This window comes from Medicago sativa, chromosome 8 (genome assembly GCF_051527215.1).
Source record: "Medicago sativa cultivar Bolivia chromosome 8, Bolivia_mono, whole genome shotgun sequence".
Lineage (NCBI taxonomy): Eukaryota > Viridiplantae > Streptophyta > Magnoliopsida > Fabales > Fabaceae > Medicago > Medicago sativa.
The window spans coordinates 93,160,077-93,175,568 of record NC_140756.1 but is presented as its reverse complement, the minus strand read 5'-3'; the positions used below and the strand labels follow the sequence as shown (position 1 = coordinate 93,175,568).

At 31.5% G+C, this 15,492-nt stretch overlaps 3 protein-coding genes across 3 annotated transcripts; 1 reads left to right on the top strand and 2 right to left on the bottom strand.

The window, feature by feature from the left end:
- Positions 1 to 370: 370 nt before the first annotated feature.
- On the bottom strand, positions 371 to 2,234 carry LOC146903455 (Peroxidase family protein). The gene is made up of 3 exons (XM_085738780.1): positions 1,816 to 2,234; positions 1,314 to 1,671; positions 371 to 909 (listed from the first exon to the last, which is right to left on the bottom strand). Exons 1-3 carry the CDS (start codon positions 2,035 to 2,037, stop codon positions 509 to 511), a joined length of 981 nt encoding a protein of 326 aa, XP_085594906.1. The 5' UTR covers positions 2,038 to 2,234; the 3' UTR covers positions 371 to 508.
- Positions 2,235 to 8,732: 6,498 nt separating this feature from the next.
- LOC146903454 (Pectin lyase-like superfamily protein) lies at positions 8,733 to 10,561 on the top strand. Its single transcript, XM_085731611.1, has 4 exons — positions 8,733 to 9,462; positions 9,562 to 9,665; positions 9,860 to 9,998; positions 10,104 to 10,561. Exons 1-4 carry the CDS (start codon positions 8,767 to 8,769, stop codon positions 10,320 to 10,322), a joined length of 1,158 nt encoding a protein of 385 aa, XP_085587737.1. The 5' UTR covers positions 8,733 to 8,766; the 3' UTR covers positions 10,323 to 10,561.
- Positions 10,562 to 10,616: 55 nt separating this feature from the next.
- On the bottom strand, positions 10,617 to 12,857 carry LOC146903453 (uncharacterized). Its single transcript, XM_085731612.1, has 3 exons — positions 11,455 to 12,857; positions 11,097 to 11,141; positions 10,617 to 10,975 (listed from the first exon to the last, which is right to left on the bottom strand). Exons 1-3 carry the CDS (start codon positions 12,284 to 12,286, stop codon positions 10,848 to 10,850), a joined length of 1,005 nt encoding a protein of 334 aa, XP_085587738.1. The 5' UTR covers positions 12,287 to 12,857; the 3' UTR covers positions 10,617 to 10,847.
- Between the last annotated feature and the right edge of the window lie 2,635 nt (positions 12,858 to 15,492).

Sequence of the window (15,492 nt, the reverse complement as noted above, 5' to 3'; positions counted from 1 at the left end):
CTCTCTTGCAGTTTACACGTGTTTGAAAATTTGTGGACCCCTGCCTTAAAGTTTGATGAACTTCGTTAAGGCTTGTCTTCTTAATCTTAACAGCTTAGTGATATAGAACGAGAAGCATTCATGGGACGGTGAGGCAATATTTTCATGAGTGGGGCCTGTCATGAAATTTGATGTTTTATTTATGCATTTGAGTAATGCTAACAACGCTTATTTTAACACTCTATTTTCAACACTCATTTTTCGAGTGAAATGAATGTGGGTCACTCCATTTTTTTAAAAATCATGTTGATTTACATACATTTGCACCATACAAAAACTTATCAAAATGAAATAAAATGAAATCAATATCATACAATTGAAACATGTAAAATGATAATGGTAAAACCGTCTGGGTGAACAAATCTTTAATAATCAATTATAGGACAAATGAATTGGACAAGTCTTGTGCTTGTCTTGTATATTTTCTTACAAATAGAAGAATAACAATTGCATATAACATTTTCTTCAGCTAGTTCAGCTGGTTGCATTTCCTTCTGACTTCACCTTGCATATTTGTGAGAACATTGCTAGCAGAAAGCTTAACAAATGCAGATGAGAAGGTCTCAAAGAAGTAGCTCTGATCCATAGCAAACCTCATGGCAATGGGTGCAGTTCGTGGATCTCTAGAAATGCTCGAGTCAATACCAAACAGACCTCTTCCCATCATAATGTCTCTGTAATAATGATTGTCAAATATTGTTGGGGTAATGTCATTAGGCACAAATGTTAGGTTTGTCATAGGAATAACAGTTGGGCATGCTAGTCTTAGTGAGGTTTCATAACCCAAATCCATATTGTCTCCTCTTATCTGTTGATTATACAATCTGCCAACAATGCTTATGCAGTGTCCAACGCCTAATGTATGTGCACCTGTCAAAATTAATAGTAACAGATCAAAAACCATTGCTTATCTTAGGTAACAATTTTTATCTGTATTAGTATAACACTTTAAATGACAAGAAAAAATAAAATAAAATGTCAAATGCTATTAGGAATTTAAAGAATAAGTGTTCATGAGTTGTATATCTGGATATCATGATGTCTAGCCCTGAAATGGATTATGGATTAGATGAAGCTAATAGTTACTCCAGTTAGTGATCTCAACCACCAACAAAAAGAGCAGATATTTGAGATTTCTCACAAGTCACACCCATAATTCTTGGTAAAAAGGGAGGAAAAAGTGTTGGTTGCACGTGGGAATTGTGTAAAACTTATACTTTTGAGACTTTCCCTGACGAAATGAGTTCAACTTATTTATGGTTGATATGAATTACCTAAAATGGCAACAGATTCTTGAATGTTCATTCCTTTAGATTTGAAAATGGATAAAAATTCGTCAACTGTTACTGTCGGTGAAGGAAGCTTAGCATCAGCCTCTTTAGAACTAGAAGTTCTTGAATCTTTTCTTCCAAGTGGAACCTGAATACTTGGTCCTCCAGAGAGTGACACTGATACCTTAGCAGCTAAAACAATGATATCTGCACAAGATACTTGTCCTGGACATTCTTCTTCTAATATCGATTTTATGTCGTTGATTGTTTCCCTATTTCTGATTGCAAAGTTTCCTGAAGAAGCTATTTCAGAGCTTTGAGTAGCGTAGATTGTGTCCAACAAAATCGAGGCATCACATCCCTGCATGGAAATTAATTCAACAAAACAAACAAAGTGAGGTCCAAGCAACCTTAAACGACATAAAAAACACCTACATTGTAATATTTGTCTAAAATTGTTAAGTTTGTGAGTCAAGCAATCGGTGCTACTAGCTATAGTAATTACCTGAACTTGGCAATCATGAAACATGAGCCTTAGAAATGCTGATGGTGCACGAATATCTCTCAAGAATACGCTCATCAATTCTCTCTCGACCAAACTTTCTAAGTTTGGACACGAATTCTTGTAGTAGTTGTAAGAAAGTTGGTTTCCTTTTACACCAAATGAAAATGGCATAGCCATAATAACCACAGTTGCAAGAAGAATCAGAGGAAGAGATATTTCCATTTCTTTTCTTTTCTGTGCAGAAGGAATGTGTTAAGTGTTAGTATGTGGAATAATGGAAATTTATTTATATTTGCGCTAGTGTTTGTGAGTTTGCTGATTTGAATGATACGGTTGGCTGTGTAGTATAATTGAGTTGAGTTGGCACATATTTGCCAAAGTCATAGACATACCCTTGTCAATTGGGTCCTTCTATTTACAGAACACACCTTTTGATCGGGTTGTCTATATATATATATTTTTTATAAGGAAAATGTTAACTTGTGCCCTTAGGGCACAAGATAAGGATCTTAAAATAGAATATAAAAATAAATATTGCATTGAAAATATAAGTTTTGAAGTTTTTAAGGTTATGAATGCACAATTTCCAAGATTAAGTTTCTACATTTAGTTTCTTATCTTGTGCCCTTAGGGCACAAGTTAACAAGACCCTTTTTATAATCATGTTATAGGCACGGCATATCAAGTATCAACTATTGTTTTCCAGTCATTAATGTTTTTTGAGAAAAAGTGTTGGATACACAATGTAGATTTTCTCATTTTAATCGAGTTTTTTTTTTTTTATGTCTAGGAGTCAGGAATCGACTCTCTAACCATTTGATTAAGATGTCTAAGTAATTTACCACTTAGATCAACAACATGCTGACCTGATGGTTTGTCCATATCAATCCAACTTATCTGCTCATATCAAATTAAAATTTTAGTTTAATTAAAATATCTAGTTACTATTGTTTTAGAAATAAGCTTTAGTATTTTTTATATGAAGTTTATAACATTTTGTTGCATATGTCACGTTAGTCTCTGACTATAAATGATTAAAATGACGATAGGTGTAAAATAAAAGAGGTGATATAAGTTTAGAGATGATATTAAAAGTTTAATTAATTAAGAGTAATGATATTTTGACATCTATTTGATGACAACTTTGTTGACAACCTTGTTTTTCTCACTTCTTATTGGTCAAAAACAAGGAAGAGAGAGGATAACAACATCATGTGAGTATGAGAGAGAAAATTGTCCAAAAGTAGTTGTCAAAATATCATTTCTCATTAATTAAACAAAAGAGATGATTTTAATTTGTGAGTCTTTAACGACACTCTTTTTTATCACTCTCTTTTATAAAGTGAAATTCGTATAGGTTACACTTTTAAAGAACCAAATCCCCATAAAATGAGACCTACATTGAGGTTGGTTGCTAACATTTTCCTTTCCTTGACGATAAAATGGATGGTAAGGAATGAAGTGGGACCACCATGTAAGAATGTTGTTGAGCCGGAGTTGTAAAGATAACATACCAACATTGGGATTTGGAACTACGGTAACACTTTAGAGTAATGATATTTTGACATCCATTTGATGACAACTTTGTTGACAACCTTGTTTTTCTCACTTCTTATTGGTCCAAAACAATGGAGAGAGAAAAAGGAAGAGAGAGGATAACAACATCATGTGAGTATGAGAGAGAAAATTGTCCAAAATTTGTCAAAAAGTGGTTGTCAAAATATCATTTCTCAACACTTTATGATGAGAAATGATATTTGTACAACAATTTTTTGACAACTTTTGAAACAACCCTCTCTTATACTCACATGTTTTTTTTATTCTTTTTTTTTCTCTCTCTATTGTTTTGTCAAATAAGAATAGAGAAAAAGTGGTTGTCACAAAGATTGTATAAAATTGGTTGTACAAATATCGCTCCTCCTTTGTGATCCTCCGTCCACATTCATGCACCCAAACAAGAGTTCCTTAAAATAAAGTTAAAAATCTCTATATATCTTCCAACAATACTATTGAGATGAAACGGGAAATTATTATGTACATATTCTGCCAGCTCCTGATTGGTCAATTATTACATGAAGTTGGTTTTGTTTATCTATCTATAATTAAAAAAGCATTGTAACCCATGTTGAGTAAATGAAAGAGTTGAATTAGTTGGTGGTTGAAGTGTAACAATAATAGGTCATGTGCCATGAATGAAGTAGCCGGGAGAAGGTGTGTTATAAATTAAACATAAGCATGTGGCATAAGCAAAGTTTGTAGTATTTGTAATAACAATATGACACAGACACAACACAACATGCCTCTCCTCAACAAGTAAGGAACGTACCAATTGTTCGGTCGTGATCGAAACAATAGATCAAAAGTTGTGGCAAATTCCGTGATACCAATTTAATTTTTTCATTTCTATCTATCGGTTACAAGGACTTTAATGTAAGAAATGACAATGATTGAATTCAATGGTAGTCATTAGTTGATATTTGATAACCCAAAGTTATTGTTGAGTATGTAGTACTAACATTTTTTTTTTTGTTTTGTTTTTGGTACAAGTATTTATTTTAGTGTATAATGATTAAAAGTGTGACAGTACTAGTAACCGATTTGGTTGATTCTCAGTAATAATATCATTACTATACTATTATTTCTATTTAATTCCTTCATTGGCTTTTATTTTTTGAAATTTCTAAAGTGCACTTAGGACATTGTTTAAGCAATAAAAAATACTGTACTAATTTTTATATAGAAAATTGTGTAATTACAACCTAAATATGTTTGACTTGAATTTCTAAAATAAAATTTCTTTTGATAAGTTCTTTAAACAATACCCTTAAACACTTGTTAGCAAGACCTTTTATCATCCTCCACCAGCTTTAGTGGTTAAAGATCTAGGGAATATAGTGATTAAATACAACATCTAGAATAGTTAACTTAATGGTCCCCTAAAAAAAATAGTTAACTTAATGGTATCCAAAGTTCCAATTTAATTATTTTTGGTGTCCATGCATTGCAATTTTCAAGTCAACAAACAATTGTATGCAACAGTTCTAGTCTTTAATTTTTGCTACTTTGAATGCGTAAATCATTTGTGCATTTTTCTCGCATTTTTCTCTTGCTTTTGACGATGAGTTTTCTTATTTGGTGGCTAGGGTTGAAGCGATTGGCTTCTCTTCTCAGATGGTATTTGGTGCTTATGGAAAACTATAATGCTCTTTCTTTTCAAATTATTAGTGATTCCTGTTATTGTATTGTTTCTTCCAAATTTTAATCCAAGACATTACACCTAATTTATTTCATTTTTATTAAAACACTACTATTTTTTTTTCTTTCAATCATCAATAATAAATTCTTAGCAAAAACCTATACAGGAATTCTTAACATAATTGAATTAGAATTCTTAACATAATTGAATTAAAATTCTTAAAATAAATATCCTTCTAATTATTTCTAAAATTACAAATTCAATCAAAAACTCAATTTTTTGTAAGCAAAGTGAAATAATATTAAAACAAAAATCAATCATAAGATATGACTGGGTTGCAAAATATCAATATAACTCTATGCATATAGCAGATAACTTAAAGCAATTCCTACACTCCTAATTCTTCTAACAAACACCAACAATACAAAACAAATTTAACAATCAGAGATCAAAGAATAAGATAATAGTGCACTTTTAAACAAATTGAATGCCAATCGTACAACAAGCTTATGAAACTACCACAAAATAATCCACCATATAACTAAAAGTGCATTCACTTTTTAAAAACCCAACACCAAACAAAACCAATTAACCAAACACTTACTTCATCCCTACCATAACTACATTTGTTTCTTCTTCTTTTCATCTTATTGGTCGAGGAAAAAAAAAAAAACTTAACAGAAACACTCTAGCTTCAATATAATTAAAAATCCAATCACATTACATCTCTAAGACAAATTACATATTTAAGCAATAAATTAACATTCACAGCCACATCAGGGAAAAATATAATATCAAGAACAAATACAATTATACAAGGATCACAAAAATGATAAACCAACGCATCAAACAAGCATATAAATGCAAGTAACATTCAACCACAATTTAATAAAAATAGAAAATGTCAAAGACCAAAACAAGGGATTAAAAAATTCACACACGTCAATCAAAAGCATGCGTCACACAAAAGCACACCAAGGTCCCTATAAATATATCAATTTTTCGTTTTAGTCCCTCTAAAATTTTACTTCAACTTTTAGTCCCTCAAAAATTTATCAACTTCACTTTTGGTCCCTTCTTTAAAGTAAACTCATATGTAGAATTTATATTTTTGAAAAAAAAATTGCAGAAAAATTCATAATATTATAAGAATCTCTCCAAAAAAATTAGAATTTTTTTACAATATTTTACATATTTCTGCACAATTTCATTAAAAAATACAAAAATTAACTTAAAAATAGGGACCAAAAGTAGTGATTGAAAATTTTATAGGGACTAAAAATTGAAGGAAAATTTTAGAGGGACTAAAATAAAAAAATAGGGACCAAAAGTAGTGATTGAAAATTTTATAGGGACTAAAAGTTAAAGGAAAATTTTAGAGGGACTAAAATAAAAAGTTGGTATATTTATAGACCAAAAACATATTTAACAAAAAAAAAGGGTTTTTTCGTTGTATTTAGGGGTGTTCAAAACCGAACCAACCCAATAGAAAAACCGCAAACCGAACCAATTCAAACCGAAACCACAAAAAACCGCAGTTGGTTCGGATGTAATCAGATCATTTTCTTGCTCAACAGCATGGTTTGGTTTGGTTTGTGGTTTTCATTTTACCAACCGAACCAAACCAAACCAAACCGCAACATAAGAAAAATGTTAATTAAATATATCTCACCTAGATCAATACACTTAGAAACTCAATGAAAACTTTTATAAAATGACATGTTTTTTCGCTTGTTAGATTATTTCTTTACTTTTTTTATTTAAAAATTGTATTTATGTGCTACTTAAAATTTTAGAAAATGATAAAATCTTAGTCTTTTGCATTTACAAAATAGGATGATATTTTGTCCATCTTTTTAACTTGGTCTATGTTGTTGGAAACATTATAAATGAAAATGAAATTGTAATATTTGATGAAATTTAAAACATTGTTGAAAATATGTTGTGTTTAAGCTTTTTAACTTGATTTTAATGTTGGAAACCAAAAATTGTATTGTCTCGAAAAAACCGCACCAACCGATCCAACCCAAACCGCAATAGTTTGGTTTGGTTTGGTTCGGATTTTATTTTCAAAGTCAACCGAACCAAACCAAACCGCATGCTTTTTTATCTTGCGGTTCAGATGACTTTTACCCTTAAAACCGAACCAAACCGCACCGCGAACACCCCTAGTTGTATTTATTCAACTGGTCACAAATTGGGTTGCTCGGGAACCGAGCAAATCCGAGCCCATAAATGCATGGCCTGAGTCTACAAAGTCAGAAACAACTGAAATTATTTTTGCACCCCATCCTTCACATGTATCCTACGAATTTTTTATTTTACCCCATTTTAGTTTCTATAATTCGAACCATAAAAATCCACTTCGGGTTCTACAATGGGACATTATAATTGGATGTTTGGTTCTGCGGTGACGACAAGTGATTTTGACTAGATCGATTTTATAAAATTGATTCCGACTAAAGTGGATTAAGTGTAAAATGGTTTGTGTTTAGATATATTCAAGTAAAAATGAGTTGAATTATAAATTTGTGTATAAAAACCAATTAAAAAATCAAATGCTACAAATCTTAACTTCAAGTAGAATAAATCATGAAGATAATTAAATCAATACTACTAAACAACCAAACATATCATAATCAATTATATACCTCCATAATCAATTTTGATCCCTCTAAAATTGGAACCAAACATACACTAAACTAATAAACTCACAATCAATTACTTCAAAGACATGTAATGCTTCTTAAAAAAAAGAAACTATAAAGACCTATGTTACTTTTTTTTTACTAGAAGACCTATGTTACTTTGACATACCTATTGCATCCAAAATCACTAGGTGCAGAAAATCACAATTTTCACAAACGATTAACAATTTTCTCTTGTTGTAAAATGAAATTATATTTTTTAACACAAATATCAAAAAAATTCTTCATAAAATACTTTCATTTGAAAATTATTTTTGTCGTATGAATTTCAGCTCTTCACTTAAATTTTATTAAAAATCTCTCTCCTTTCTCTAGAAGAAGTACTTTTAGTCCTCGTGAGCTAAACTCAGTTACTTGGGACAATGCAAAATATATGTAAGGTCCGGGGTTCAAACCCCGGTTACCACCAAAAAAGAAGAAGTACTTTTAAATTTATAATACCTCTAACAATTTTGCAAGTCAAACACTATATACTTATGAAAGTTGATAAGTTTTCATAAACTAATTAAAGTTAATTTTTTTTTTCAACAAGCTGATTAAAGTCAATTTAAACTAGGTTCCATTGTAACTTCTAGCATATTTGACAAATTAGTTAAATATTTAGAACTAAATTCTAATTTTACTTAGCTTTTGACTTTTTTTGAAGGAACTTAGAGCTTCTGACTTAAATAAATCAAGTTATTATATTGAATCCCAAGCATGACAATTTCACAAGACGTGCTTGTCCTACTTAAAAGCCGTCCAAATATATAGATTTCTGAGGAGCTTTCTTTAGTGAACACTAATTAACTTCCTATGTCCATTGAATCATCATCAATTTATTCTAATAACACATCACTTCAAAAAAAAAAAAATGGATGTATAACTTTGTATCAAAGTTTAAGAAATTGTATAGTAAGTCAACTAACCAAGCTCGTGCAACCACGTTTAAAGTTAACTAAACTCAAAAAATGTTTAAGTCAAGCTCCTAAAATGTATGCACTCACCTATTAAATGAGCACATTGATCCCTTTGTAATCACTTCAACCTCATTACAATCACTTAATCATGGCCATTTCAACTTCACTCCTCTTACTTTCATGCTTCTTACTATCAAATGTTTTAAGCTTTGTTAATGCCTATTCAAAAGAGAACTACTATAACACTAACAAACCATACCTCAACAAGATAGATTCTTGTTGGCGCGCCAAACCAAATTGGGCGATGAATCGAAAAGCCTTAGCTGATTGTGCTATTGGTTTTGGCAAAGATTCAATTGGAGGCAAATATGGTGCAATATATATTGTTACAGATTCCTCTGATGACCCTGCAAATCTAAAACCAGGTACACTTCGTTATGGCGCAATACAAATGAAGCCTCTTTGGATCATTTTCGAAAGGAACATGGTTATTACTCTAAAGAATGAACTTATCATGAATAGTTACAAGACTATTGATGGTAGAGGAGTTAAAGTTGAGATTGGAAATGGACCTTGTTTTACAATACAAGGTGTTAGTCATGTTATTATACATGGAATTAGCATTCATGATTGTAAACCAAGTAAGGCTGGACTTGTTAGAAGTACTCCTGATCATGTCGGCCGTCGTCGAGGCGCTGATGGTGATGCTATTAGTATATTTGCTTCCTCAAATATTTGGATTGATCATTGCTTTTTGGCTCGTTCAACTGATGGACTAATTGATATTATTCATGCCTCAACTGCTATTACCATTTCTAACAATTACTTCACCCAGCATGACAAAGTAAGCTTAACAACATATGTTTTTTTATCATGGTTCAATAACCTCTTAATTAATAATTATAATATATGCATGCATTGACTAATATAAGTGCTTTCTAAGGTTATGTTGCTAGGACACAATGATGATTACACTGCAGATAAGATAATGAAAGTAACAATAGTCTTCAATCGGTTTGGCAGTGGGCTAATTGAAAGGATGCCAAGGTTAGACTAATGTTATTTATGGATAAAATTTACATCTATCTATCTATTATATTATATACTTAGCGACTAAATTGCTATGAAACACTGATACAAACACAAGCGCCAGACAAGATACTTACACAGACACATTGACACCGCTATTGACTTTATAATGATATATAAATAAAAATATTGAGTTGTTGATGAATGTGCAGGGTAAGATTTGGTTATGCTCATGTGGTAAACAACAAATATGATCAGTGGCAAATGTATGCTATAGGAGGAAGTGCTAACCCAACCATTTTAAGTGAAGGCAACTTTTATAATGCACCAAATGACAGTAATAAAAAACAGGTAAAACAAACATAGTATTAAGAACTATATATAGATTAATTTCAAAAATTAAATCATTTAAGATATTGACTAAAGTGTGGTTATTTATTTTTGTACGTGTGACAGATTACCAAGAGGGAATCTAAGGGAAATTGGAAGAGTTGGAAATGGAGATCTTCTAAGGATTATTTTTCAAATGGTGCTTATTTTATACCATCTGGATATGGAAGTTGTGCACCAAATTATACACCTGCTCAATCTTTTGTGGCTGTTCCAGGTTATATGGTACCTGCTATGACTCTCAATGCAGGTCCATTGAGTTGTTTTGTTGGGAGGTCATGTTAATGTAGTGAAGATATATTAATGTATCACAAGTTCACAGCTAAAGAACTGTTTTGCAGAAAATTAGCTTGTATCTTTTGGCAGATTCAATATCATTTTGGATAATGCATTGCAACAAAGTGTTTTTTTTTTTTTTTTTTATCAAGAAACTTGAGATAAAATACAATCAAACATAAGTTGCAACAATGAAATTAACCTAATAATTGTGAAGAAGGTATATGACCATGTTTGAATAAAATAAAGTCAAATTATGTTCGTATAAACTATAAGTTGTTTTCATAAGCTATCCTGAAGAGGTTACGAAAAATAAGTTGAAAACAACTTATGTACATGTTATAAGTTGTTTTTATAAGTTTTTTCAAATAGTCTCACAATTATTTATAACAATATATAAACTCAAATAAACCAATCAAAACATGCCCCCTAAGTAAGAGAGGCCCCATAATTGTATAAATAAATAAACACAATAGCTCAAGTGGGCTAAGAAAGTAACAAAAGGAAAAATGTATGTATGTGGTTGGTTTGCATTTAGAAAAGCCTGTTCTCATTGCTTTGAACTCCACATGTTACTGGTTCTTTAGCTTTCATTTTCTTTAAGTACCAAATACCACCTCCAATTCCAAGTGCTCCAAAAGCTGAAATAGCAGTAACTGTCCCTGCAGCCAGAATTCCAAATCCAACACAAAGCAAAACCACAAACATAAGCTTAATTTTCAACTTCAAAAACCATGACTTTGTGAATGTTAATTAATTGCTAATTAAGTTCATTTCAATCACCTGCAATTACATGGACATTCCTACTGTGCCTTGCATTATCATGATCTGCCAAACAAATAATAAATCCAATTAAATTAATTCAAAATCATCCAAAAATTGTTACTCAATAGTTTAATTATCGTCTTCCTACCAATACTATGTTAGTACGAGTGAAACTGGACTTAGATCCCTTAAGCAAGATCTGAGGTTCGAACTTTGTCGATGGAGAAAAAAAACGAAGTTCCAAAACCCCACTAAAGGTAATCATCCAAGTCGATAGATACTTTGCACCAATAACATGATTAAAAAAGTAAAAATTGTTTTGTTTCCTAAGTCACAATCACAAGATAAAATAGGATAATGTGTTTGTTTGACATACCATTACAATGAGTAGTGAAATTTCCTTCCTTACATAAACACAAGAAACTCTGAGTCTGTGTATCAAATCCACAAGTTCCACCACCACCTTTGGATTGATCCTGACATTGAAGACACCGCGTCGTCACTGGAATATCAAAATCAACTCTAATCCCATATTGAGGAACTTGATCATAAGGCTGAGGTGCTCCAACATTTCTCCAATAAACACTAGCATAACTTGTACAATACTCAAGCATCAACCTCAAAGATTCAGTAGCTTTAGGTTTATAAGAACAACAAGAACTACCACTCATAGCAAAAGAACACTCTGGCAAATGTCTACAAAGATAACTAGCACTATCACAAGATGAATCACAGTGTTCAGGAAATTGTTCACAAAACACAGGCTTTGGTTTAACAATAACTTTTTCTTCACTACAATTGAAAAAAAGATACTGATTTTGAGATGAAAGCTTGAAACGTGTGCTTGTGTCTAAACTAAATGGTCTTGTTGGTCGATAATTGACACCGTCTTCACAGTTCCACATGAATGGATCGGTGACTAAAATGTGTGGATCAATATAGCTAACATTATGAATAGGATATCTTCCAGAAGGTGTTCTTAGTTCAAGCTTTTGTGTATCAGAACAAGAAAGAATGAATCTGTAATATGGACTTCCACAACCATCATCAATGGAAAAAGGATATTGGATTGGAATGGAACCACATGAAGTTCTACAAAGGATGGATTGAGATTTTGTGAGAATGGAGAATAAGTAAATGAGTTGAATTATTGATAGTAATAAGATTGGTTTTTGTTTTTGGGTTATAGTTAGATGGAAACTCATCATTAGAATTTAGAGATGAATGCATGAACAGGTACTAGGTTGATGGTTTTTGAGTCAAAAGTGGTCTAAGAATTTTAAAGCTTGAAGTATGAGACAATAATAATTATATCTGCAAGTGTTGTTGCTTTTTTGAGGACCTCCTTTTGCTTTTATTATTCCGTTACTATGGCTTCTTTAATCGTAATCTATTTATCTCTTTTTTGCTTTCTGAATTGTGAAGCTTTGCACAAATTATGGAGAGAATCTACTTCAAGATGTTTGGAATCATTGAAGTGAATTGCACCCACAATTTAATTTCACACTCATTACAAAGGTATTGATTAATGATAGTTTAATGCGAAATTCAAATTCGTATTCTTTCAGCCTGTACAAATTGTCTCTATTTGTAAACAAAGAAAAAAAATTAGTGAAGAGGGAAAAAAGAGAAAACAGGAAATGAGGAAATGTTTGTTAATTTTGGTTAGGCTACTTTATTTCCTTCATTATCTCAACGGGTATGTGTTTATACAACGTCTCAGGAGTCACTGTTTTGACCAACTAAGTCTAATCATATTATTAGCAAAAAAAAAAAAAAAAAAAACCAAGCATAACCATATTAGTTAGTTGGTTACTTGCACTGCAAGTAACTCAACTAAGTGTAACTAACTTGTTGAGTTACAACTAATTTAACACACGTACATCATTCTTTGCCTATAAAAATATATCTAATTTGAATTACACTTCAACACTCCCTCTTATTTCAATTTCTCTAGGCTAATCACATTGAGCATCTTCCTCATGTCTTTGAATTTTTCTATCTTCAATGGCTTGGTAAGAACATCTGCATCTTGATCATCAGTCTTGTAGACTAAAAGTGATCCTTCCCGTGTTGACTTGATCTCTAGGGAAGTGAAATTTCGCCTCTATGTGCTTGCATCTCCCAAGAGCTATGGAATTTTCAGCAAGGTTGATTGTTGATTTGTTGTCGACAATAAGCTCAATTCCTCCTAACTAGCTTGATGGCTCAATTGCAAATTATAAAGCAAGGCTAGTTGCAAAAAGGATTCTTGCAAAAACATGGCCTTGACTTCACGTAAATCTTTGCACCAGTTGCAAAGAAATTTATTGTGAGATTGGTAGTAGTTGTGGCAAACTACTTCCAGTGTGAGTTTGTTGAACTAGATGTCAAGTTTGCATTTTTCAATGGTACCAAAAAAACTTAAAACCAACTTATTACAATTAAATAACTTAAAGGATTTAAGTAGGCATGACAATGGGGTGGGTTAGATGGGGACGAGTTTTACCTTCTTCATCCTCATCTCCGACTCTCATATACTTACATGTTACTCTGCTCATACCCAACAGGATGAAAAATTGAATCTCATCTACATCCCCGACGGGTTTGGGTATCTAGTCTCATCCCCGTCCCCATAGTGAATTATTATCTTAAATAAAAAATAAAGTTTTTTTTTCAGCTCCGAGAGCGATTGACATTGTTAATTGTGAGAGTAAGAATGATTGAGAAAGAGCAATGTTATTTGAACAACCATTTTATGTGACAACTTGTGGGACAACCAAAATATATTAAAAAATATGTACACCCTCCGGTCACTATTATAAGCAAAAATCTAAATTTTAGATTCATTCAATTAATGATGTATATAGTATTTATTATAGATCACATACATCATTTAATGAATGAATCTAAAATGTTGATTTTTGCTTATAATAGTGACTGGATGGTGTAGGTATTGACACAAAAACCAAAGCAATTGAAAGAAAAAATGAGAAACATGATATGAGTATGATAGATAAAGTTGTTATGGAGAGAGAGAGAGAGAGAGAGAGAGAGAGAGAGAGAGAGAGAGAGAGAGAGAGAGAATGGTGAGTGAAGGAGAAAAGAGAGAATTGGACTGAGTGTAGACGTTAGTGCGTAGGTATGGAAAAAATTTAAATGATCAACTTATGATGTAATTTAACCTCATCGTAAAATATTGTTGTAAACTGCCTATCTAATTATTAGTATTATTTTTTTCTTTCGTCATAAGAAAAGAATATTGGACATTAGCCATGTGATCAACTATGCATATTTAGTACTATCTGATTTTAAGTTTACGAGAGAAAATAGTGCTAAATTCTAACTTACGTACCAAACAGTCAATGTTCCAACCAGCATGCCTTTAATTTTCTTTCAAAAAGGGGTTGTTCAATGTTCGACGGTGAAGTTTTTTTTCTTCTTTTTGGTAGAAGTTTTGTTTCAAACTACTCTTCCTAGTCAAGGTATCAAGGTATAGAAAAGAAGATATAAGCCACAAATAATGGATTTTTTCTTCGTTTGGTAAGGAAAGCCAAATAAAGCCTTTTCTCGTGCTATTTTTCAAAAGAATCATTAAGGCCATTCAAAGGAACTGAAGTTGAAAACTAACGTCGTCACAAGAAATTGAAACTAGCAATACTTTCAATTCATGGAAAGAGGAAAAGGTTGTATGAAGATAAGAATCTTTTACTAATAAGGCTTCACTTTTTGAAGAAGGACTTGCATCAAAATAATTTTAATATAATAATAGAGGAATATGCACCTATTCTTATAAGAGAAGTTTGAATCACACGGTGATTCTTCTCTCTTGGGTTAAAATTATTACACTTATTATTATCCTTTCAAGATAGATGATTATATGATTTTTTTTTTCTTCAAATAGATTAGCGATTATCAAAATATAAGATTCAGGAGAAATGAGAAATTTGATGTTCAAACTCCTTGTTGATGATTATTGTTCAAAAAAATGTTGTTGATGATTACCAATTGAATTACACTTACGGAACAATGATTACATGACTGTATCAACTACATAACAATAATCTTCTCTATTCAACATGTTATGCATTATATTCTCTAATCTTTAGGAGTTTAACTGTGATACATTGTCGGTATAATTTACATTGTCAACACATCACGATAATCAAATATGTGACTGTAAAAAATAACTAAAGCCAATTGTTTTTAATGATGTGATGAATATGAGTAATTGATAGTGTACTGATCTTTTACAATGACGGTGTATAATAAGTAAATTTATTTTTGTTCATGTTGTGCCCCTCTAGTGATAAAAGTTTGACATTATAAGCTATAGAGATAGAGTTCAAATAGAAATTAGTTTAATTTAATTAGTATGCCATTATCACATTGTTATTTAAAAACATGGCAAATGAAAAAATGAATTTTCTTATAT

Bases quoted from the DNA above. Each gene is read 5' to 3' on its own strand.
- LOC146903455 (XM_085738780.1), bottom strand. From the start codon at position 2,037: ATGGAAATATCTCTTCCTCTGATTCTTCTTGCAACTGTGGTTATTATG. The intron at 1,672-1,815 runs GTAATTACTATA...ATTTCCATGCAG, and splicing joins TTCATGATTGCCAAGTTCAG to GGATGTGATGCCTCGATTTT. The intron at 910-1,313 runs GTAATTCATATC...TAATTTTGACAG, and splicing joins AGAATCTGTTGCCATTTTAG to GTGCACATACATTAGGCGTT.
- LOC146903454 (XM_085731611.1), top strand. From the start codon at position 8,767: ATGGCCATTTCAACTTCACTCCTCTTACTTTCATGCTTCTTACTATCA. The intron at 9,463-9,561 runs GTAAGCTTAACA...GTGCTTTCTAAG, and splicing joins ACTTCACCCAGCATGACAAA to GTTATGTTGCTAGGACACAA. The intron at 9,666-9,859 runs GTTAGACTAATG...ATGAATGTGCAG, and splicing joins CTAATTGAAAGGATGCCAAG to GGTAAGATTTGGTTATGCTC.
- LOC146903453 (XM_085731612.1), bottom strand. From the start codon at position 12,286: ATGATGAGTTTCCATCTAACTATAACCCAAAAACAAAAACCAATCTTA. The intron at 11,142-11,454 runs GTATGTCAAACA...TTTGTTTGGCAG, and splicing joins TTTCACTACTCATTGTAATG to ATCATGATAATGCAAGGCAC. The intron at 10,976-11,096 runs GTGATTGAAATG...TTCTGGCTGCAG, and splicing joins GAATGTCCATGTAATTGCAG to GGACAGTTACTGCTATTTCA.